The 26,248-nt window shown below is 34.9% G+C and overlaps 1 protein-coding gene and 1 long non-coding RNA gene across 2 annotated transcripts in view; one reads left to right on the top strand and one right to left on the bottom strand.

Annotated features, from left to right (window-relative positions):
* The window catches only part of LOC145674483 (uncharacterized), a 495,535-nt gene that overhangs the window by 65,870 nt on the left and 403,417 nt on the right, over positions 1 to 26,248 (bottom strand). The gene's annotated exons all lie outside the window — the stretch shown is intronic.
* LOC145673909 (sarcospan) overlaps positions 3,518 to 26,248 on the top strand; it is a 273,451-nt gene continuing 250,720 nt past the window's right edge. Inside the window, exon 1 of the mRNA XM_081743723.1 lies at positions 3,518 to 3,661. Coding sequence (XP_081599849.1) covers positions 3,613 to 3,661 — 49 coding nt within the window. The 5' untranslated portion in view covers positions 3,518 to 3,612. The remainder of the gene's footprint in view (positions 3,662 to 26,248) is intronic.

Here is a 26,248-nt window from a genome sequence, read left to right as displayed (position 1 = left end):
CGGTATGATTCGTGTAGCTGCGTTCCGAACGCACACTTGAAAACAAGTGTAACAGCATAAGTGCACCAACAACGTTGCTGAACTTAGAGGATATGGCAAACGAGGAAAGAAGCACTTAGAGAACTATAACACAAACACTAACAACTATTCGAATTAAACACTAACAATAATAATAGCAAAAACATAAAACAACGACAACAAAATCAACAAGATGAAACTTAGGGGCGATCCGGCAACACTGCACCCTTAGGAGATGTTTTTCCTATAGCACAAGAGATGACACTGGCAAAATTTCTTTGGTACGTTTGACGACCAGGACACACCCTCGCGTTCTATTGGGTACTGAAATTGGTAGATCTAGTTCAAACTTCATGACTCATCGCGATCACTGTAGTTTTCGGAAATTGTGCTGAGCAAAATCCTCAATAACTAGGAAACCAACGACATTCACTTGACCATATTTGTAACGGTGGTAGATCTTGACATATTTGTAAACATGGGAAAACATGGTGTGCAAAAGTTTTGTTCTGGGGTTCGCCATTAAATTTGGGGTTTAACCTTAATCAAAAGAAATTTCCACTTTAATGGTCAGTAGCTCGAGAAGCAAAGGTCAACACAACCATAATATTTCATATGATTACTAAATTAGTAAATGTATACCACAATACCAAAGTTTGTCAAATTGTATAAATTTAGTCGATTGAGATATGCACGATTCTTGTGATTTATTTCTTTAAAAAACAAATGAAAGACGACAAAATTGTGTAAAAATAACAAATAGAAATTGAATTTATTGTACTACAAATTATGTTTCTCTTCCGCACAAAATAGGTAACACACTACATTGCGTTACGTGATAAGGTTAGCCCTCTGTAGCATCATATTACTTACTGTTATAAACTTTTTGTTTTTCGGAACAGTGCCTATTAAGGCAAGATTTTTACATCGTTTACCTTTTTTTTTTATTACGGAAGTACCCAGTTACCTTCAGCGGAAGATTCAGACATTTTCATCAGAGGAAAGCATCAAGAAATGGAGTGGGCCAATGGGCCGTGAGTCAGCAGGACGTGACCCACTGCAACCCACCACCTACCGTACCCCACTCTGACCCATCGACCCATTCTGTTTAGTGCATTGTAGATAGCATCTTCTGCACACTGTGAATTTCTCTACGCTTTACTTTCAAGGCCTCAATTTTTCTTACTTTTACATTTGTTTCTATTTACTTACCTGAGACGGGTATATCTAAATGAAAAAAGAACTTAGGCACTTTTGGATATTGATATTTGTAATTGTAATAATAGCAATAGGACTCACTACTTGGCTTTCGAGGCACAGTCGAATTTTACATCGTGTTTTTTTTTTTTCGTTACGTTGGGATACTTTACCTTGATTTGAGACTTGCAAATTTCATTTTATTTTCCACTGAAAAGTATCTGTAATTCAACAAGGAAATAATTATGTATGATAATTAAATTGAAATTCATTGTAATATTGTCCATGAAAAACACTTCAGCATTTTATATCGTAAAGGTGAGATCCACCGGTATTATGCTTGAGTGATTAATCGTGGAAATTCAAACTCCAATTAGTGGTAATTTCACAGTCTTGTTTTATTACTATGTAAACTGTTTAATCAGTAGAGCGGAGGGCACCGATCATGCGTCAGAGTTGATGACGAGGGGTTTCGGTGGGTGGTGGGTCAGTGGTTCATGGTGGGTGAGAGTGGGTAGAGGGTCATTGACTCACACCACCTCTGGGAAGCATATGAACCTTTCGGAGAGGTCAGCTTTCTCTAGAAGGGAAAGTGAATGACTTCGTCTAATACTTACAGTAGTTTCTCTTTGTGTAGAGCTGCAAAATTAGTTTATGCAATCTAGGGTTAACATTGCAATAATAATAATAATAATAATAATAATAATAATAATAATAATAATAATAATAATAATAATAATAATAATAATAATAATAATAATAATAATATTTCGCTGGCGATATACGACATACTTTAGTAGCATTGAAGAGTGTTACTCAGTTATCTTGTCTCATTTTACTTGTATACAAACACCAAAAATTGAAGAGCCTTCACTCGAAATGGAACTCAGGACCAAAGACTTACTATTTGGTTACATATAAAGACTTTTAATAGCTATTCAGCAATAATAATAATAAAAAAAACACTTTTGTAACTGATTGTTTAGCACCTTCGAATCATTTATTACTGCAGAGAAAATGTTGGTTGAGTATGTGACTCATGAAGATAAGGGAATTCGAGCTACTACTCCCGCTAAAACAAGTAGCCTCGTGCACAACTGTTTTTCGAATATCCTCTCAAAACATACAGGATGATTCAAAGGAACGAGAAGTTGTGAAAGTTGTGTTGGCAACAGTGTAAGTTTGGTAACACTGAATAACGTACGCCAGCTTCCCAACGACACCCTTCCATTTAGTTATCATGAATGCTTAGATTGGTGTTCAACGTATTTTCGCGATCAAAGCGTTTTACAAGAACAATGATAATGTGGAAGGGGCACGTAGAAAATTCCGCCGTCATTTTAATTTAGGACGCCACGGGCACAAGACAATCCTATGGAGCTACACCAGCGTCCAATTCACATCAACAAAGTCACTGTGTGGTAGGTATGCTATGTTATCATACCAGAGATGGCCCTTATTGTTGTGAGGACGAGAATTTCCATGCGATTACAGTCACATTGAATCGTTAGGTCACTATGCTTGAAACCTTTGTTGTGCAACAACTACAGAGATTTCCACACATTATTCACACAACCTGGTTTCAACAAGATGGATCAACGTCCCACACAGCACGAATATCAATGGCCACTGTACACGAATTGTTTGGGGAACGTGTAATTTTGGAAAAATGGTGACATTCAATGACCTCCCAGATCCCATGATTTGTGATCTTGTAATTTCTTTTTGTGTATTCTAAAATGGCATTATTTTTACTATTAAATGAGATGTTTTTAAAAGAGAATTTGTTTTCTTGAAATTATAATTTTTCAAAATTTCCCGTTCTTTTTTGAATCGCCCTGTATTTCAGTTGATTAGTTGATTATGCTATCTTCTGTTTCTAGATCAATATTTAGAAACAAATTTCTTGCTAATTCATATTTTAAAAAAAATATTAGCCCTATATTATGGTTTATAAAATGATTTAAAAATAGTTCTTAAACCATCATTCTTTTTATTTCAATTCAGGGCTAGACTAGGTAGTAATTCTCTTTATAAAAAATCTAGTAATTTTCAAATGCTGTAGTTTCTAACTCTTCTAATATTCTTTGGAGGGAAAATTGTGAATGTTTAGAAGCTGAGATCTGTATACATGTATGAGTAGGTCTACCAGAATAAAATAAAAAGAGCGGGGGAGAGATACTCAGATGGCGCTATTCCTTTGCCAAAACGAGTTTTAATATGCTGCCGCGATACGGCGCTAAATGTCGTGAAGCACATCGGAAGATTCGGTTTTCTGCGGTCGCGATGTGATATGCTTTTAGTTTTATGGAGCGTGAGTGCCAATTTTTATTCAATTATAGTAACAAACCATTCCTGATCTGTTCGTTTTGAATTTCTAAAAGATCCAGTTTTAACATGGAAGTTGGATACATGGATGCTGATACATTTTTCCAGTTTTACAGTGGTATGTATGTTCTTTGTTTTTATATAGCTCTCTTCTTCTTCTTCTTCTAACTTTATTTTACATGTTATCAAAACTTGGCAACTGTGCGTTTTAAAAAGTGACAAAAAAAAGAAAACATGTGTTTAATTTTATAGATTCTTTTAGCCAACAATTTTGTTGTTTTGTTTTTTAATGTTTGCGTTTATTTTTCAACAAACTTACTTTTTCATTCACAACGTTGAGGTTATCATGATAGGTCAGGCCAGCTTTCGATCTATTTCTGACTCATCGAACATTACTTTGACATTTCTATTTTTTTTTCTTTCTTTTTCAAATGGTATTTTCAAATCCGGATGCCAATGGACTTACTTATAAATTCCTGCTGGGCTTTTGCCAAACAGATGCAATTAACTCTTCACTTCAATTCGTTTAATTTTCTTTCACCCGTATAATTATTTTCCAAGCAAATATTATTTTTTTCTTTTTACTCATTATGACATTTAGTTTAATTACACCTTAAAATCATAACATTCCAGGAAAGCGACGGAAAAAAACATACATACATTAAGAATTGAAATCAGTGGCGTAAACAAGGAGGATTCGCAGTTTAAACCCCCCTTGAGCAAGATGTTAAGGGAAAATTAAAAATGTATTATATTTAAAATACTAAAATCACATGTAACCTTAAATGATATGTCTATATTGAGTGCTTAAACCCCTTCTCATTTGGGTTCACCTCTGGTGAATGGGGTTCTTGGTTCGATCCCAGCTCGTGGCAAGTGAACTTTGTGGTGGAGAAACACTGTGTGCGTGGGTTTTCTCGGAGATCTCCCGTTTCCTCCCACTTTCTTCATTCCAGCATTGCATTCATTTCTTATATTCACCGTCTCCTTTAGCCTAGCCGGCATATGCGTGGGACGCAAAACTTACAGATTTCATTTCATTTTACAAACACAATAGAATCAAGAAACAGAACACTAAAAGAAACTACAAAATTTACACAAAACACACAAGGTGTAAAGCAATATATATAAATACTTCGAAAGATTCACACAATGCAATCACATACCACGTTTATAGCCAATGAACAATTCAACATCTACTCCGAATACAAAAACAAAACTGAATGGAATTTCGAATAAAAGTAAACTAAAATAAAATATATGCACGTAAAATCAAAGAAATAACAAAAAAACTTTATTTATCTAAAATTATAATTAATTAAAACATTATTATTACTTTATGTATAAAACCTACATATGACAATTGTGGTTAAGTAAACAAACATGGTGGTGGACTGTTGGAAGATTGAAATTCAGTGTTCTTAGGTTCGGTAATAATATATTTCAACCATAAAAACATTCAGAAACTGGAAGAAGAGAAGGCAAAAAAGAATAAGGAACGAAAAGGAACCAAGACAAGATACATCAAATATAGTTCATTAGTTTTATAAAGGGGAACCTGTGTTCTAGAACCTTCCCTTTTTGCAGCTCGCGCTTATACAGGGTGACTCAATAAATCCTCCCACTTTTTAAAGGCTAATAAAACAAAAAGTACAGGGTTTCCAATATACTACGCAACCCGGAGTTTAGGATGGTACAACTTTTGAACCTGAAGTGATACACAAATAATGGTTATACCAAAATGAAGCCTTGTTCATGCATATATTTTTAAACTAGGAAGAAACGATTGAAGTACACTAAAAAGCACACAGTGTTGCCAAGTGTAACCGAAGGTGTAAATCTTTTTTTTTTTTTTTTTTTACAGAACACGTTCATTGACTCATAACTCATACGTATGGGTGTTCTGTCGTTAATTTTCAGTTTGATAAGTTGGAGTAGCTTGGAAACTATGGATCAGAAAAACTATTTTTTTTATTTCCACCGATAACTAATCGGATAGGGCCTCTGTAAGGAGGAACCAGGGAAATCGTAGTTTTCGTAAATTAACTCTCGGAATTGGCAACACTGCTGATGTTTCAGTGCATCAAAAGGTGTGTTAAGGATCTGTTTTCATTATACAATTCTTGAAAACAAAGAAAAACAAACTTTGAAATTACCATTATTAAACTTTTACTTATGTGCACCTGGCAACGCTGCAATTAACACGAAATGAGTTATGAGATCTATAACAGATGCTAGGAGTGCCCCCTGTTTTGATTCAAACACTGGTTCACACGCTTCACCATGTTGGCAACAACTTTACGAAGGGTAGAAGTGTTGATGTTAATGGCGTTGCGAATGTTCGTTTCCAGGTCTTGTATAGTTCGGGAATTGTTCTTGTATACCTCTTGCTTTTAGTAGCACCATTGAAATGAATAGCAGTGTTGCCGGGTGCATGTAAGTAAAAGTTTTATCATGGTAATTTCAAAATTTCTTTCTTGTTGTTTCCAGGAATTGTATAATGTAGACAGACCCTTAACACACCTTTTGAAGCACTGAAACATCAGCAGTGTTGCCAATTCAGGGTGTTAATTTATGAAAACTACGATTTCCCTGGTTCCTCCTTACGGAGGCCCGATCCGATTAATTATCGGTGGAAATAAAAAAAATCTTTTTTCTGATCCATAGTTTCCAAGCTATTCCAACTAAGCAAATTAAAAATTAACGACAGAAAGTCCATACGCATGAGTTATGAGTCAATTTACGTGTTTTGTAAAAAAAAAAAAAAAAAAAAAGATTTACACCTTCGGTTACATCTGGCAACACTGTGTGATTCCTAGTGAACTTCAGTCCTTGCTTCCTAGTTTAAAAATATATACATGAACAAGGCTTCATTTTGGTATAAGCATTATTTGTGTATCGTTTCAGGTTCAAAAGTTGTACTATCCTAAACTCAGGGTTGCGTTGTATATTGGACACCCTGTATTACAGATAGAAAGTTGTTTATTCAAAATTATAAAATGGTATTGAAAATAGTTTGTATCTTGGTCATGATCAGATAAATAGCGGAAATAATGTTTGTTTATACAACCACTTAAGTGGATTTTTTTTTATTATTATTACACAAAAGAACGGTATCTTCTGGAACATTTTGCATGATGTTCTCATATGCCTGTTGTCTTAAAAAAAATCTACTGGTAAAAGTTCTTGGACAATCATAATTTTATAAGAGTGGAAGTGCAAGTCTTCTTGTAAAATTGCTCTTACAGTGTGCGGCAAAACAAACAGTATTGAAATCACATCGTTGGCATTTACTTATTATTATTTTTTTTTTAACATCATCATGAAACATAAGAAATGTTGTCAGATGGATGTTAACTGAAAGTTACTCAAGTCATATTGCAAATTTAAGAGGAATCCCGCTTGACCATTAGGTCGTACAATCTTCATAGCAGTCCTGTAGATTGATGAACATGTTAGTGAACATGGGTTGCTGCAACGACACACACACACACACACACACACACACACACACACACACACACACACACACACACAAAAAAAAAAAACTCATAACTCCGGTATAGTGGTTCGGAGTGTCTGTTCAGAAAATTGCTTCCTTCAGCATACCCCATATGTAGGCATCTGGAGCCGTGTACCTTTATTTCCTGCAGTAAGATGCTGTCCCACTTGAATACGGCATGCAAACCCACCTACTCTAAGTTTCATTGCCGTACTCTCTAGGTCAGCGTTTCCCAAACTTTTTTAACTTGCGGCACACTACGGGTGTAACTTGGATTCTCGCGGCACACTTATAGGTATTATTTGTAAATATAAAATACCGTGGTATTTTTTCTGTGTTTACTAAGCTCGTTCTCACAGAGAAGGAAGCTCGATCACTGGTTTTTCCCCGTAGTAAATCACTATGCTTATTTTTCATTCTAATTTAGAAACAGATAACAATTGCAATGAAATATTGGACTTAGGTTTTTAATAGTACGCTTTCTTTTTCGAAAAATGTATCCAACCTTTCACTATGAAGGAAGATCACTAAATAACGAACGAATGAACAAATCTTTTTTACTTTTAAAACACAAATGTAGGTAATTTGTCGAAATGCTTGAATGATATTTTAAACTTTCAAGTTACGAAATAGTCTGAACAATAAAGAATCAATAATGGTCATAACAATAACAAATACTTTTTTCAACATTCGAAATGTACAGAACAGTAACCTGGTATGAAACTTAAAATTGTAGATTCATACTAAAGGTTCATAGTAATGTGAAATACAAATATACATTTTCCCCTGCGTTTTGCAATTTGATTGCTATAGAATTAATCATTTTGTTTCAATTTCCTCCCGGCACACCAGCGGCCCATTCCCGGCACACCGGTTGGGAAACGCTGATCTAGGCTATGCTTTGGTGACTATAACACCTGCTCGAGAACTCGTCCATGATTCCTGTTTGTGGTGGCTGTCCTTTGGCGCCCAGTCATCTCTTTTTGCTGACGCTGACACAACATTGATCCAGTATGACGGAACTTCTTAACTATAAAGAATATAATTGTGTTACTTGGAGCCGTCTTGTTAAATCATTCCGTGAAGTGAGTTTTCACGAATTTAACGCTACGCCCATTCTTACTCTCCACATCGTATGATAGGAAATGTTGACATGTCTAAAGTTAGCCCCGCCCACATTTCAAATGCTACTCAAACTTTTCACATGGTTAGTGCTTCATTAGTGCACATTAGTGCAGTAAACATTGACGTTAGGGCTATCATAATTGAGGAGTTATTGGCGAATAACTCGGGCGGGGCTAACTTTAGATTTTTCAATTTTTACACAATTTTGCACTAATTGTCAGGCAGAAATGAGACAAAGATAAGCGGTTACTGCATCGTTAGTGCTTCCAGAAACACCAAGTACTAACGTTAGTGCTATCATAGTTTAGGAGTTATTAGTGAATAACTTCCGTAGGGCAAAATTTAAATTTATCGAATTTTTAAAAAATTGACACACAAAAGTGGGATAAACGTCAAACGTTAGTGCATCGTTAGTGCTTCTAGAAACACCAACTACTAACATTAGTGCTATCATACTTTAGAAGATATTAATGAATAACTCACGGGGCTAGCCCCGCCCACATTTCAAATGCTAGTGGGATAAACGTCAAACGTTAGTGCATCGTAAGTGCTTCCAGAAACACCAAGAACTAACGTTAGTGCTATCATAGTTTAGGAGTTATTAATGAATAACTCACGCGGCTAGCCCCGCCCACATTTCAAATGCTACTCAAACTTTCCACATGGTTAGTGCTTCGTTAGTTTACACTAGTGCGCTAAACATTGACGTTAGTGCTATCATAATTAAGTAGTTATTAGCGAATAGCTCGGTCGGGGCTAACTTTAGATTTTTCAATTTTTACACAATTTTGCACTAATTGTGAGGCAGAAATGAGATAAAGATAAGCGGTTACTGCATCGTTAGTGCTTCCAGAAACACCAAGTATAACGTAAGTGCTATCATAGCTTAAGAGTTATTAATGAATAACTTCCGTAGGACAAAATTTAAATTTATCGAATTTTTAAAAAATTGACACACGTAAGTAGGATAAACGTCAAACGTTAGTGCATCGTTAGTGCTTCCAGAAACACGAACTACTAACGTTAGTGCTATCATAGTTTAAGAGTTATTAATGAATAATTCACGGGGCTAGCCCCGTCCACATTTCAAATGCTAGTGGGATATACGTCAAACGTTAGTGCATCGTTAGTGCTTCCAGAAACACCAAGAACTAACGTTAGTGTTATCATAGTTTAGGAGTTATTAATGAATAACTCACGCGGCTAGCCCCGCCCACATTTCAAATTCTAGTGGCATAAGCGTCAAACGTTAGTGCATTGTAAGTGCTTCCGCAAACACCAAGAACTAACGTTAGTGCTATCATAGTTTAGGAGTTATTAATGAATAACTCACGAGGCTAGCCCCGCCCACATTTCAAATGCTACTCAAACTTTCCACATGGTTAGTGCTTCGTTAGTGCACATTAGTGCACTAAACATTGACGTTAGTGCTATCATAATTAAGGACTTATTCGCGAATAACTCGGGCGGGGCTAACTTTAGATTTTTCAATTTTTACACAATTTTGCACTAATTGTTAGGCAGAAATGAGACAAAGATAAGCGGTTACTGCATCGTTAGTGCTTCCAGAAACACCAGGTACCAACGTTAGTGCTATCATAGTTTAGGAGTTATTAGTGAATAACTTCCGTAGGGCAAAATTTAAATTAATCGAATTTTTAAGAAAATGACACACAAAAGTGGGATAAACGTCAAACGTTAGTGCATCGTTAGTGCTTCCAGAAACACCAAGAACTAACGTTAGTGCTATCATACTTTAGGAGTTATTAATGAATAACTGACGCGGCTTGCCCCGCCCACATTTCAAATGCTACTCAAACTTTCCACATGGTTAGTGTTTCGTTAGTGCACATTAGTGCACTAAACATTGACGTTAGTGCTATCATAATTAAGGAGTTATTAGCGAATAACTCGGGCGGGGCTAACTTTAGATTTTTCAATTTTTACACAATTTTACACTAATTGTCAGGCAGAAATGAGAGAAAGACCAGCGGTTAGTGCATCGTTAGTGCTTCCAGAAACACCCAGTATAACGTAAGTGCTATCATAGCTTAGGAGTTATTAATGAATAACTTCCGTAGGACAAAATTTAAATTTATCGAATTTTTAAAAAATTGACACACAAAAATGGGATAAACGTCAAACGTTAGTGCATCGTTAGTGCTTCCAGAAACACGAACTAATAACGTTAGTGCTATCATAGTTTAAGAGTTATTAATGAATAATTCACGAGGCTAGCCCCGCCCACATTTCAAATGCTGATGGGATATACGTCAAACGTTAGTGCATCGTTAGTGCTTCCAGAAACACCAAGAACTAACGTTAGTGCTATCATAGTTTAGAAGTTATTAATGAATAACTCACGCGGCTAGCCCCGCCCACATTTCAAAAATTGACACACAAAAGTGGGATAAACGTCAAACGTTAGTGCATCATTAGTGCTTCCAGAAACATCAACTACTAACGTTAGTGCTATCATAGTTTAGGAGTTATTAATGAATAACTCACGGGGCTAGCCCCGCCCACATTTCAAATTCTAGTGGGATAAGCGTCAAACGTTAGTGCATCGTAAGTGCATCTGGAAACACCAAGAACTAACGTTAGTGCTATCATAGTTTAAGAGTTATTAATGAATAATTCACGGGGCTAGCCCCGCCCACATTTCAAATGCTAGTGGGATATACGTCAAACGTTAGTGCATCGTTAGTGCTTCCAGAAACACCAAGAACTAACGTTAGTGCTATCATAGTTTAGGAGTTATTAATGAATAACTCACGCGGCTAGCCCCGCCCACATTTCAAAAATTGACACACAAAAGTGGGATGAACGTCAAACGTTAGTGCATCGTTAGTGCTTCGAGAAACACCAACTACTAACGTTAGTGCTATCATAGTTTAGGAGTTATTAATGAATAACTCACGGGGCTAGCCCCGCCCACATTTCAAATTCTAGTGGGATAAGCGTCAAACGTTAGTGCATTGTAAGTGCTTCCGCAAACACCAAGAACTAACGTTAGTGCTATCATAGTTTAGGAGTTATTAATGAATAACTCACGCGGCTAGCCCCGCCCACATTTCAAATGCTACTCAAACTTTCCACATGGTTAGTGCTTCGTTAGTGCACATTAGTGCACTAAACATTGACGTTAGTGCTATCATAATTAAGGAGTTATTCGCGAATAACTCGGGCGGGGCTAACTTTAGATTTTTCAATTTTTTACACAATTTTGCACTAATTGTCAGGCAGAAATGAGACAAAGATAAGCGGTTACTGCATCGTTAGTGCTTCCAGAAACACCAAGTACTAACGTTAGTGCTGTCATAGTTTAGGAGTTATTAGTGAATAACTTCCGTAGGGCAAAATTTAAATTTATCGAATTTTTAAGAAAATGACACACAAAAATGGGATAAACGTCAAACGTTAGTGCATCGTTAGTGCTTCCAGAAACACCAAGAACTAACGTTAGTGCTATCATAGTTTAGGAGTTATTAATGAATAACTCACGCAGCTAGCCCCGCCCACATTTCAAATGCTACTCAAACTTTCCACATGGTTAGTGCTTCGTTAGTGCACATTAGTGCAGTAAACATTGACGTTGGCGCTCTCATTATTAAGGAGTTATTGGCGAATAACTCGGGCAGGCTAACTTTAGATTTTTCAATTTTTACACAATTATGCACTAATTGTCAGACAGAAATGAGATAAAGACCAGCGGTTAGTGCATCGTTAGTGCTTCCAGAAACGCCAAGTACTAACGTTAGTGCTATCATAGCTTAGGAGTTATTAATGAATAACTTCCGTAGGGCAAAATTTAAATTTATCGAATTTTTAAAAAATTGACACACAAAAGTGGGATGGACGTCAAATGTTAGTGCATCGTTAGTGCTTCCAGAAACACCAACTACTAACGTTAGTGCTATCATAGTTTAGGAGTTATTAATGAAGAACTCACGGGGCTAGCCCCGCCCACACTTCAAATGCTAGTGGGATATACTTCAAACGTTAGTGCATTTAGTGCTTCCAGAAACACGAAGAACTAACGTTATTGCTATCATAGTTTAGGAGTTATTAATGAATAACTCACTCGGCTAGCCCCGCCCACATTTCAAATGCTACTCAAGCTTTCCACATGGTTAGTGCTTCGTTAGTGCACATTAATGCACTAAACATTGACGTTAGTGCTATCATTATTTAGGAGTTATTGGCGAATAACTCGGGCGGGGCTAACTTTAGATTTTTCAATTTTTACACAATTTTGCACTAATTGTCAGACTGAAATTAGATAAAGACCAGCGATTAGTGCGTTGTTAGTGCTGCAGAAATCTCTAAGGACAAACGCTAGTGTTATCATAGTTTATGAGTTATTAGTGAATAACTGCTGCGCGGCAAAATTTAAATTTATCGATTTTTAAAAAAAATTGACACACAAAAGTGGGATAAGCGTCAAACGTTAGTGCATCGTTAGTGCTTCCAGAAACACCAAGTACTAACGTTAGTGCTATCATAGTGTAGGAGTTATTAATGAATACGTAAATTTTCCGAATATTACAATAAATATCCCACAAATATGTTGTAAACGTCAATGGATAGTGCCTCTTTAGTCAATGGTAAATGCTCATCATTTAAGGACCCTCAGGGTTAGGGCCTATTCAATTCTTTGCCAAAGTTGACAATTTCCTTTTCTCTTGCGTCCCTTCTGCTTCTGTCGTTTTTTGGATGCTTCGATTGTGTTCATTTCGGAATAGAAACACCAAATATATCTCCGCAATAGTGCTTCAATTTCGTGCGACTCTTGCAAAGTTGCACTTACATTGCGTCGGTTTTTCGTATCTATCAGTGCTTGCTTCAGTGGCCGCACACAGTGGCGCTCTCTACCGGCAGCGCTCAATTACGAGCTGTGTAGCTTCGTTGTGCAAGAATCGGTTGAAGTGGAAGCACTGTTGCGGAGATATATTTGGGGTTTCTGTTTCGAAATGGGCACAATCGAATCAGCCGAAAAACGACAGAAGCGGAAGAGACACAAGAGAAAGGAAAATTGTAACTTTAGCAAAGAATTGTTTGAGGGGGGCCCTCACCTTGCGTACCCTAAAATGGTGTAAGAACTGTGCGAAAAACACGTTCGGTTTCAGTTCGAAGGGTATAACAAATTTTTAACCAAAAAATCAGGAACGTGTCTTCCCCAAAATTTTTTCTACATCTTTTTTTTTTTTTTTTTTTTTTTTTTTTTTTTGAAATTTTCAATACGGAAAAAGAAATAAAGAAAGAAAATACGCACCGATAGTTTCGGAAGAAATTGCACATTTGGATCTACATAGTATCTACAATTTGTGAAACTTTCAAAAATGTTGGACCGCTCCCACCAAAATTAAAAAATATTTAATTTTGAGTGTGTATGATACGATAATCCGGAAAGGGGAGGGGGGTCAAAATTTTTGGGGGTAGTTTTAGGTAAGGGTAACCATTTTGGCCAATAGCGACCCAATTTGGATCAAGGACCGATTTTACTATCTTACCAGGAAAGACCCTTTATTGCATCTTGAGTGCTTCGAGAAACAGCAAGCAATAATGTTAGTACTATCATTGTTTATTAGTCATTAGTGAGTAACTCGGGCTTTTCACTTGTTCAGCTATCACACACTTATATTCTTATTGTGTTACAAATGTGCAGCAAACTCCATTGTCAGTGCACTTCAGAATACTAAGCTCTAAGGATTGTGTTATTATATTTGTGAGTTATTAGTCAATAACTCGGGTAGAGCTAAGTTAATATTTATTAACTTTTACAATAATTGTCCCAAAAAAGTGACACAAAAGCCTAAGGTTATTGCATCTTTAACTTTTCAAAATATCAAGCGCTACTATTAGCGCTATAATAATTAGCTCAACCTAATTGTTCCAGGAATGTTATTCTTAATTAAACCCTAAACATAAACACTTAAGGTGTGTGAACTTGGCCCCCACTTGACGCACTAACGATAACATTAGTGTCAGTCGTTAGTGCATAGCTTGTGCTTCTTAATGCAAATAGTAGGGGCCTCAATATATCTAGTTGAGTCAGCAAATTTTTTTATGCCGTCATAGGTCAAAGACCTTGGCCCGGAGTCAATGACCTTGGGGTACTTAGGACCACCCCCCCTAAATTTTGGCAGGGGTACATAGGACCACCATCCTTAAATTTTGGAAATTGCCAAATGTAAAAATTTGGTATTTTAACTTGGACCATAGTATGTACCACTATAAATTTGGGTGGTCCACCTCGTTCCCTTTCATGGGTACAAAATTGCCAAATTTTAGTACAACCACGTGTTTGTTTTTTTGTCCCAATTTATCACCTTTGGTGAGGTCCTATTACCTTATATGGTTATATGGTTATGTATATTGGTCCATTCATTATCAGAAGACGTGAGTATATTAATGCATCCCTGGAAAATTTTGGGAGGGATATCTTGGCCCACCCCTTCAATTTTAGAAATTGACCAATTTAAACATTTGGTATAATAGTATAGAACCCTAGTATGTATCACTATAAATTTGGGTGGTCCACCTCGTTCCCTTTAGGGGTACAAAATTGCCAAATTTTAGTACAACCACATGTTTGGTTTTGGACCAATTTATACCCTTTGATGAGATTCTATTATCTTATATGGTTATATGGTCATGTATAGGGAGTCAATTTCCTATTATAAGTCATGGGTACAATGATGCACCCCTTTAAATTTTTTGGGAGGGGTACCTTGGCCCACCCCTTCAAATTTGGAAATTTTCCAATTTAAGCATTCGGTATCATAGTACATGGCATCAACATGTATCCTGATAAATTTGGGTGGTCCATCTAGTTCCCTTTCGTGGATAAAAAATTGCCAAAATATAAACATAAGCAATATGTTGTACCATTTGTTTGACTTTAGGCTCAATTCATCCCTTTTAATGAGGTCCTATTACCTTATATAGTTATATAATCATGTATAGGGGCTTAATTTCCTATTATAAGACATGGGTACATTGTTACACCCCTTTAAAAATTTGGGAGAGGGTACCTTGGCTCATCCACTCAATTTTAGAAATTGTTTAATATAAGCATTTGTTATCATATTACAGGACTTCAATATGTGCTACTATAAATTTGGATGGTCCACCTCGTTCCCTTTCACTGGTAAAGAACTACCAAAAAATCAAATTTCGGAGGTTATTGACCCATTTTATTTCATTTGATGAGGTCTTATTACCTTATATGATAATATGGGCATGTATAGAGGTCTATTTTATTTCTTAAGATATAGATACATTGGTGAACCCGTTGAAAAATTTGAAGTAGTACATTGGCTTCTACCTTAAATTTTGGAAATTGCCAAATTTAAACATTTAATATAGTACTATAGGATCCTAATATGTATTAGTATAAATTTGGGTGGTTCATTTTGTTTCCTTTCCTGGGTAAAAAATTGTCAAAAAATGTAAATATCGCAAGTGATTATTCCCTTTGATAAGGACGAATTGTGTATAGAGGTTTATTACCTTTATATTTTTATGTTCCCTTTTAAATTTTGTTGGGGTACATAGAACCATTCCTTAAATTTGGGAATTATCAAGTAACAAGTTGGTGTCCCTCTTATGGCCAACTATTCAGATTTTAAAGGTTATTGATCATAAGACACAGGTGTATTTGTGTACCAATCTTAAATTTTGAGAGGGGTACATTTCTTATTGTTAAATCAATAATTGGTAATTGTTCTTAAAATTGGATGGTATCTCAATCTTTCGGTAAACCATTGCCAAATATTAGTATGATCACGTGGTCAGTTATTGACCTATGATGGGATTAGGAGTCCAGGACATTGTTACATTGAAACTTTGTAGGATAATTTGAGAATTGTCAAAATAAAATTACGTCATTAGTTTTGATTATTCTCGCCAAATATAAACGTAAGCAATATGATGTACCATGTGATTGCCCTTGATGAGGTAGTGTAGAAGGATTCATTTCATTTGTTGTGGTACTTCTTAAGTTTGAGTACACACTTCTAGAAAACAGTTGGTTCTACTAAGATAAACAATTGACGGACATTATGGATCTTACTGAACATATAATAATATGGTTAATTTTAAGACAGGTATATCGAGAGAAGTATTCTTTAAATTTGGGAATTGTGATAAACAGAATTTTAACATAAGACGCGAAATTTGAAACAATACATTGAACTTTAATCACAGCTCATAGTCTAAGATCATTGGTGGTGGTTGATTTGATCTTGAGCTTTAGAAATCTGATGGCTAAGCTTATTGCACCTTATGACTCATAGTCTAAAGGCAATACATGCTACAACACTGAAATTTAGTCACAAGGTGATGTAATCTAACACTGGAAAAGTTATTGTTGATGCAATTTGATTGGTTGATCGCTATCTTTCGTGCAAGCTGATTGGCTGATCACTATCTTTCGTGCAATCTGATTGGTTGATGAATTTCAAATCTTTGCTGCATTCAGTTTTAAGTTTTGTTTAACATTTAAAAATCTTGGTTTCGTTCAACATTTTGCACTTATTGATAAATATGATCAATACCGTTTATTTGTTAATCGAATAGTTAAAAACCGGATAAAGTTTGATGATTAACCGTAAAACGTAAAATTTTTAGTTGGAAAATTTTTACTTTCAAATTTTTTGAATTTTTTTGAACTTTTTTTTAAAATTTGTTTGAAATTTTTTGTTTGAATTTTTTTCGTTTCAAAATTTTTAGTTTGAAATTTTTGTTTGAAAATTTTTTGATTGAAATTTTTTCGTTTCAAAATTTTTTGTTTAAAATTTGTTTGAAAAATTGTTTGAAACTTTTTGTTTCCAAATTTTGTTTGAATTTTTTTCGTTTGAATTTTTTTGTTTGATAATTGTGTTTTAAAATTTTTTGTTTGAAAAATTTTTTCGTTTCAAAATTTTGCTTGAAAATGTTGTTTGAAATTTTTTCGTATGAAATTTTTTGTTTGAAATTTTTCGTTTCGAAATTTTTGTTTGTAAACTTTTTATTAGTTTTGGTTTGAAAAATTTTGGTTTGACATTTTTTAAGTTTGTGCACTCATTGATAAAGAACCGGAACTGTTTAGAACATAAACATCTGGCAACACTGTTTATCATGATGCAATAGTACACTTAGAATATGATAATGCAACGTCATCAGTTTTGCATCATATATAAGTATCGTTCGAGTTAGTATTCATGATAACGTCATCACGGCTACTTGTCTGCAGTTTCTAAACACACGTGATGTGATGAAATCATTAAACCAAAGAGTACTGATTTACAACAAAATGTACCTTATAGAATTTTAGCAAGCCAAATAATCCCTACAAAGATTAAGGGATTTGGATTAAGAATCGTAGTGAAGCTTGAAAATGATAAGAATATAATTTTATCAGCAAGATATTTACCCATGGAAGCATCAAAACAAGAAGAACTGTTACGTTTCTTAAATACTGGTTCTGTATCTTTATGTTACAAAGGATTCTTGGGTCGAAGTCATCAATTTGAATTTAGTACAGAGCCGGATCAGTGAATTTGGTTTCGTCTGCAATTGTGATGAAATCATGAATTCAAACGTCAGCACATTCGACGTCAGACGTAGCTGTATGCTGAAATCTTTAATCGCAGAATGCGATCTATGAATTTGGTTGGTCAGCATGACGTCCGCAAATGTGATGAAATCATGAATTCAAACGTCAGCACGTTCCTTTCCAATGACGTCGACAATAACTCTATGAAATCAGCAAATTCCGTGTCAGCCCATGAAATCATTAGAGCAAGTGCGTTTCAGGAAAAAAGATGTGTACTTCTAACGATAAAGAAATCCTCTTCGCAAGCTATTATCCGATAAACAAAACATGTGATGATTGGTATCAGTGCTACAATGTTTGAACCTGTGATTCGATTGGGCAAAGCAGAACAATTTGTGTACAACTGACCTGTGAAGAATGGAACGAATCGACCAAATTAATGATTATTTTCATGATGAGCTAAATGTGACCATAGTCAAATCATTAGGCTCAAATCATGAAGTGGTGCTGCGTACAGTCCTCGAAGAGAAGATGGTGCTGTTACGTAAAAAGAGTACATTGCATGTCCCTCGCAACATGGTGTTTCTAACGTAAACGGAATGGAACAAATTCATCAATGTATTCCATTGTGTAAAACATGCAGTAGAAGTGTGCAACAAAACAAGTATATTCCTGAAAAAGTACTATTTTCAGAAATGTGTTATGCATATTGTACAACATGTATCTAGATGTTGTGATGGTTGTCAACATCGTTCGTGGGTGCATACCTGTATTGATAAACAGTTTATTTGTGATCAAATGGACATTGAGGTTCCACCAATTGACATTGCAATAGAAGTTAAAAGACTTCAATTGGAATTAAAAATATATGCTAAAGACAAACTAGTGCAAGAAGTTCAAAATACATTATATCGACAATATCCAGATCCTATATCTGGATGTATGTGCAGTGTAATAAAATGATCCATTTCAATGATTTGTGTTTTTCATTTCAAGTACAACCCCATGTTTTGACGTGTACTATTGCATCATGAAATAAAACATTGTTGCCAGAGGTTTTTGTTCTAAACAGTTCCGGTTCTTTAGTAATGAGAGCACAATCTTAAAAAATTCAAACAAAAAATTTTCAAACAAAAATTTCAAACAAAAATTATCAAACAAAAAATTTTGAAAAAAATTTACAAAAAAATTTAAAAAATCAAACAAAATTTGAAACGAAAAATTTCAAACAAAAATTTTCAAACGAAAATAATCAAAAATTTTGAAAAAAAGTTTTACAAAAAATTTTCAAAAAAATTCAAACAAAAATTTGAAAAAAAAATTTACAAACAAAAATTTCAAACAAAAATTTTCAAACAAAAATTTAAACAAAATTTTGAAACAAAAGTTGTCAAAAAAAATTTCAAACAAAATTCTGAAACAAAAATTCAAACAAAAATTTGAAAAGAATTTTCAAACAAAACGCTTCAAACGAAAAAATTTCGAACCAAAAATTTCAAATAAAATAATTTCACGTTTCACGCTTAACCGTCAAATATTATCCGGTTTTTAACTATTCGATTAACAAATAAACGGTTTTGATCATATTTATCAATAAGTGCAAAATGTTGAACGAAACCAAGATTTTTAAATGTTAAACAAAACTTAAAACTGAATGCAGCAAAGATTTGAAATTCATCAACCAATCAGATTGCATGAGAGATACTGATCAGCCAATCAGATTGCACGAAAGATAGTGATCAGCCAATCAAATTGCATGAACAATAACTTTGCCAGTGTCAGATTACATCACCTTGTGACTAAATTTCAGTGTTGTAGCATGTATTCCCTTAAGACTATGAGCCATAAGATTCAATAATGTTAGCTATCAGATTTCTAAAGCTCAAGGTCAAATCAACCACCACCAATGATCTTAGACTATGAGCTGTAACTAAAGTTCAATGTATCAAATTTTGCGCCTTATGATAAAATTCTGTTTATGAAAGTTCCTAAATTTAAAGAATACTTCTCTCGATATACCTAAGTCTTAGAATTAATCATATCATTATATGTTCAATAAGGTCAACAATGTCCGTCAATTGTTTACCTTAGTAGAACCAACTGTTTTCTAGCAGTGTGTACTCAAACTTAAGAAGTACCACAACAAATGAAATGAATCCTTCTACACTACCTCATCAAGGTCAATCACGTGGTACATCGTATTGCTTACGTTTATATTTGGTCCATAGGCTAGAATAATCAAAACCAATGACGCAATTGCATTTGACAATTCTCAAATTATCCTACAAAGTTTCAATGTACCAATGTCTTGGACTCCTAATCCCATCATAGGTCAATAACTGATCACGTGTGACAATGATTTACCCAATGAATGAGATACCATCCAATTTTAAGAACAATTACCAATTATTTATTTAACAATCAGAAATGTGCCCCTCCCAAAATTTAAGATTGGTACACAAATACACCTGTGTCTTATGAAAAAAGTAATAAATCCCGTACTCATTCAATAATAAATCCGTATTAAAAAAAATAGGTCAATAACCTTTAAAATTTTGAATATTTGGCCTTAAGAGGAACACCAACATTTACAATGGGTCCTAGAAAACCTTTACCGAATTTTGTTATTTGATAATTCCCAAATTTAGAAGGGAACAAACATATAAAGGTAATAAACCTCTGTAGATACCCATATAACGTGCTAAATAATTATCAAAGGGGTCAATAACCTCCGAAATTTGATTTTTGGTAGTTCTTTACCCATGAATGGACCCCTATACATAACCATAGAGCCATATAAGGTAATAGGACCTCATCCAAGGGGATAAATTGGGCCAAAAAACCAAACACGTGGTTGTACTAAAATTTGGCAATTTTGTACCCCTAAAGGGAACGAAGTGGACCACCCAAATTTATAGTGATACATACTAGGGTTCTATACTATTATACCAAATGTTTAAATTGGTCAATTTCTAAAATTGAAGGGGTGGGCCAAGATATCCCTCCCAAAATTTTCCAGGGATGCATTAATATACTCATGTCTTATGATAGGGAATGGACCAATATACATAACCATATAACCATATAAGGTAATAGGAACTCACCAAAGGGGGTAAATTGGGCCAAAAAATCAAACACGTGGTTGTACTAAAATTTGGCAATTTTGTACTCATGAAAGGGAACGAGGTGGGCCACCCAAATTTATAGTGGTACATACTATGGTCCTAGGTTACCATACCAAATTTTTAGATTTGGCACTTTCCAAAATTTAAGGGGTGGGCCGAGGTACCCCTGCCAAAATTTAGAGGGAGTGGTCCTAAGTACCCCTAGGTAGTAATGGGTAAATTCCCGGGAATATTCCCGGGAAGATTCCCAAAATGGGAATTTATCCGGGAATTTATGTACAATCAGAAAGAAAATTGCATTCTATTACTATATTATGATTTCAAAGTTGAATTAATTTTTATATCACAGCATATTATTACTGTTTTTCACAGAGGATTCTTTAAAATCTATATATTCTGAACGGTACTATGTTACTTTATTAACACTGTATTATATTTAGAAAGTACGCATAAATGTATATTTATTTGCAATATGTTCTATCAATTAAATATGTGCGAAAAAATATATAGTAAATTATATAGTAACAGTTTAAGTTTATATGTAAGTGGATTTGCTCAACTTGACTATTACTGATATTATAAACACATTAAATTTATAAATGTTATAAACCAATTAGATTGGGAAAATGCTAGAAGATACATGTCTCACCATATCAACATTTGCGCATACATATTTATGTTCACAAAATTTGCAAGATACTTACTTATCTTTATATTTTAGCATGTAACATTGCCACACACGACCTTTCATTCTACATATTTCTCGAAATTCCATACGTTAATTCACATGTAAAAAAAAAAAAAAAAAAAAAAAAGTCCGAGTACCTCTTCAGAAATTCGAGTCAGAGAGAGGAGACAGACCGACGTCTATTTCTAATGGTGGTTCAGGGTTTATTAACAGTACTTCATCTCTATTTTTACATTTTGTAAATTAGTACTTTTCTAATTTTGGCTGTTCTTTAGCATTGGGGGCCAGCTTTTGCATCTACTTTTTTGCGATATTCTATTCCGATGCGGTTGTTTTATGGTTTCATACGTTAAATTACGTTACCAACATTAATTTCAGACAGCATTGCAGAGCGAGCGTTAGCGAATGAAGGCGGGTTAGAGCCCCGCATGGCACGTTGTTTTCTGTCTCCGTTACCAACAATTCACTTTCTTTTATCACATAAATCACTTCCACATACCTTTCCGTTTTGTATAAATTCCCTACTGCCCTAAAAAATATGTTCGATACTTTCTTCACTACTTGAACATCACTATCAACTCATTTCTTCCGTAAATCATCCTATTTTTGCTAGTTTTGGCCCCCCAATACTAAACAATTACCTTACTTTGTAGTGCAAATGGAAATAGAACTTAAAAATCATATTATTAGTTATATAAAGTACCGTCAAATAATTTCAAATTTTTAAACCTCCAAATTCTTTAAAACCTAGAAGTAAATCATAATAGAATATATTAAAATAAAGTAATTAGTCATATGATTCTTATAATTTGAAAGATAAAGTAAAGAAATGGAAATAAATTCCTTCCCGGGAGTTTATAGGCCAGGGAAAAAAACGGGAATATTCCCATTTTTTAAATTCCTACCCACCGGGAATATTCCCACTGCCCATCACTACCCCTAGGTCATTGACCCCGGGCCAAGGTCATTGACCTTTGACCTATGACGTCATAAAAAATTTGCTGACTCGACTAGATATAGTGAGTCCCCTACTACTGTGGACCAACCCCTAGCGTTAGTGCTTCATTAGTGTAGGAGTTACAAATAAAAAACCTTTGGAGGGGCCAAGTTCACACTGTCCCCCACTTCAAGCACTAACAAAATACCTAGTGCCATTCGTTAATGCATCGTTAGTGCTTCCTAGTGCACCAACCCCTGACGTTAGTGCTTTATTAGTGTAGGCTCTAGAGCCAAAACAATGGTACACGCCGGCCTCTCACTTCAACAATAACGAAAGAAATAGCGCCGTTCGTTAGTGCATTGTTAGTTCTTCTAAAAAAAATTAATTGTTTCGCTAGTGCTTCACTTTTAGTGTAGATATAGTCAATTATAAGTAACGAAACTCCCATACGAAATGCATGGGGTATTTTTCATTGCGTTAAATTACCGCCAAATTCAAAAGCACTAACGATATCTTTTAGTGCAATGGTTAGTGCATCGCTAGTGCTTCTTAGTGCACCAACCGTAACGTTAGTGCTTCATTAGTATAGGGACTAGAAGTAAAAAACTCTTTGGGCCTAGCATGAACTTGGTCCCCCACTTAAACACTAACAAAGTGATTAATGCCATTTGTTAGTGTATCGTTAGTGCTTCTAGAAAATACTAACAGTTTCCTTAGTGTTTCACTATTAGTGTAGATATAGCCTATTGTAAGTCACGAAACTCCCATTAGAAATGCATGAGGAAGTTTTCTTTGCGTTAAATTCCCGCCAAATTCAAAAGCACTAATGACTTTTTCTAGTGCAGTCGTTAATGTATCGTTAGTGCCTCTTAGCGAATCAACCCTAACATTAGTGCTTCATTAGTTTAGGAACTACAAGTAAAAAAAACTTTGTGCCTAGCATGAATTTGCCCCCGACTTTGAGCACTAACGAAAAGATTAGTGTCATTCGTTATTGCAGCGTTTGTACTTCTAGAAAATACTAATAGTTTCGTTAGTGCTTCACTATTAGTGTTGATATAGTCAATTATAAATCACGAGTCTCCCATAAGAAAAAGATGGAGAATTTTTCATTAGGTTAGTTTCTCACGAAATTCAAAAGCAGTAGTGGTCTCTTCTAGTGGCATCGTTAGTGTTTCGTTATTGCTTGCTAGAGCACGAAGAAAGAATATTAATGCTTCTCAACGTGAATGCTTCTATGGGCTAGCGTATAATTAGCTTCCCCTAAGATTTATTTTCTACCGTTCGTACTGTTGAGGCACTAATGATAGGAGTTCTGCAATAAGAGCTACTAACACTGCGCTATACTATAACTATTACACTATATGTGGTTATTAGTGCTTTTAAATATGGGGAATTTTACGAAATGAAAAATGCTATGTGTCTAAATTTAGCCCCGCACGCTTCTCAAGTGCTACTAAAACTATTTACATATTTAGTGCTTCGTTATTGCACATTAGTGCACTAAACTCTAACGTTAGTACTATCATACTTAGAAGTTAATAATGAATAGCTCGGGCGGGGCTAACTTTAGATTTTTCAACTTTTACACAATTTTTTAGTAATTGTGCCACAAATGTGGGACTAACACCAGTGATTAGTACATTAATAGAGCTCTATAAAACACTGATTGCTGTCATAGTTTATGAGTTATAAGTGAATAACACACGTGGGGCTAAATTTAAATTTATCGAAGTTTAAAATAATTGTGTCTCAAAGGTTTAATAAACGTCAAAGGTTAGTACAGCGTTAATACTCCAAAAAGCTCTAACGTTAATGCTACCTTAGCTCTAACGTTAGTGAAATCGTAGTTTGGAAATTATTAATGAATAACTCGGACGAAACTGAATTTAAAAGTATCGAATTAACACTAATTTTCTCACAATGGTAGGACAAACGCTAAAGGTTAGTGCATCCTTAAATCTTCAAAAAATAATAAGTACTAACGTTAGTGCTATCATATTTTAGTACTTATTAATGAATAACTCAACCCTGTCTAACTTTAGATTTTTCAACTTAAACAATTTTACACTAATTGTCCCACAAAAGTGGGACAAACACAAGCGCTTACTGCATTGCTAGAGTTCTATAAAACACTATGCATTGTCGTTAGTGCTTTCATGAATAATCCGAATAGGATTGAATTTAAATTTATCGAACTTCACACTAATTGTCCCATAAAGGAAAGATAACCATCGAAGACTAGTTCACTGTTAGTGCTCCATGAAACATTAATCACTTAACTTCAGTGCCGTCACAGTTTAGAAGTTTTAGCAAATAACTCGAGCGGGGCTAACTTCAGGTTTTTCAATTTTTACACAATTTGTGTAAAATTTGATAAATTTTAATTGAGTTCCGCCCGAGTTATTCACTGATAACTCTTTAACTATGATAGCGCGATCGTTATGCTTAGTATTTTTTGAAGCACTAAAAAGCACGAACTTTTAGCAATTATCCTATCTTTTGATGGACAATTATTGTAAAATTCGATAAATTTAAATTTAGCCCGATGTTAATAACACTTAAAATAACATTAACATTAGTGCTCAGTCAGCGGAGGACTAAACGCTGGTTTTGTCCAATTTCCGTCACACAATTAGCGTAAAATTGTATAATATTTAAAGATCTAAAGTACCCCCCCCCGAGTTATTCATTTTTAACTCCTAAACTACGATAGCAGTAACGTTAATGCTTAGTGTCTTTCGGAGCACTAACGATGCACTAATTTTTGACGTTTATTCCACCTTTCTCGGACAATTATTGTAAAATTCGCTAAAATTAAATTTAGCACAGAGTGACTTATTCACTTATAACTCTTAAACTATAATAGAAATTAACAGTAATGCTTCGTGCTTCGGGAAACAACAACGATGCACTAACTTTTGACGTCTATCTCACCTTTGTAGGACAATAATTGTAAAATTAGAAAAATTTTAATTTAGTCTCGCAAATGATATTCACTAATGGGCAATAACGAAGCACTAACCATGTGAAATGTTTTTTTTTTTAATATTTGAGATGCGTGCGGGGCTAAATTTAGACACGTAGCACTTTCCATTTTGTAAAATTCTTCCCCCAAATTTAAAAGCACTAATAATCATATATTAGTGTAATGGTTACTATTACGTACGAGAATTTAACGCAATGAAAAATACTCATGCATTTCTTTTGGGAGCTTCGTGACTTACAACTTTCTATATCTACACTTGTAGAGGACACTAACGAAACTATTAGTATTTTCTAGAAGCACTAACGATACACTAACGAATGGCACTAATCTTTTCGTTAGTACTCAAAGTGGGGGGAGCAACTTCACGATATGTCCAAAGGGTTTTTTTACTTGTAGTTCCTACACTAATGAAGCACTAACAATAGGGTTGCTGCATTAAGAAACACTAACGATGCACTAACGCGCGCACTAAAAGAGATCATTAGAGCTTTTGAATTTCGCGGTAATTCGACGCAATGAAAAATTTCCCATGCATTTCTTATGGGAGTTTCGTGACTTATAATTGGCGATATCCACACTGATATTTAAGCACTAACGAAACTATTAGCATTTTCAAGAAGCACTAACGCTGCAATAACGAATGACACTAATCTTTTTGTTAGTGCTCAAAGTCGGGGGGGGGGGCTAGTTCATGCTAGGCACAAAGTTTTTTTTTTACTTCTAGTTCCTAAACTAATGAAGCACTAACGTTAGGGTTGGTTCGCTAAGAGACACTAACGATACACTAACAATTGC

The sequence above is a fragment of the Thermobia domestica genome, chromosome 17 (genome assembly GCF_964235325.1).
Source record: "Thermobia domestica chromosome 17, izTheDome1.hap1.1, whole genome shotgun sequence".
NCBI lineage: Eukaryota > Metazoa > Arthropoda > Insecta > Zygentoma > Lepismatidae > Thermobia > Thermobia domestica.
The sequence above is the reverse complement of the archived record's forward strand: the minus strand, read 5'-3'. Positions and strand labels throughout refer to the sequence as shown.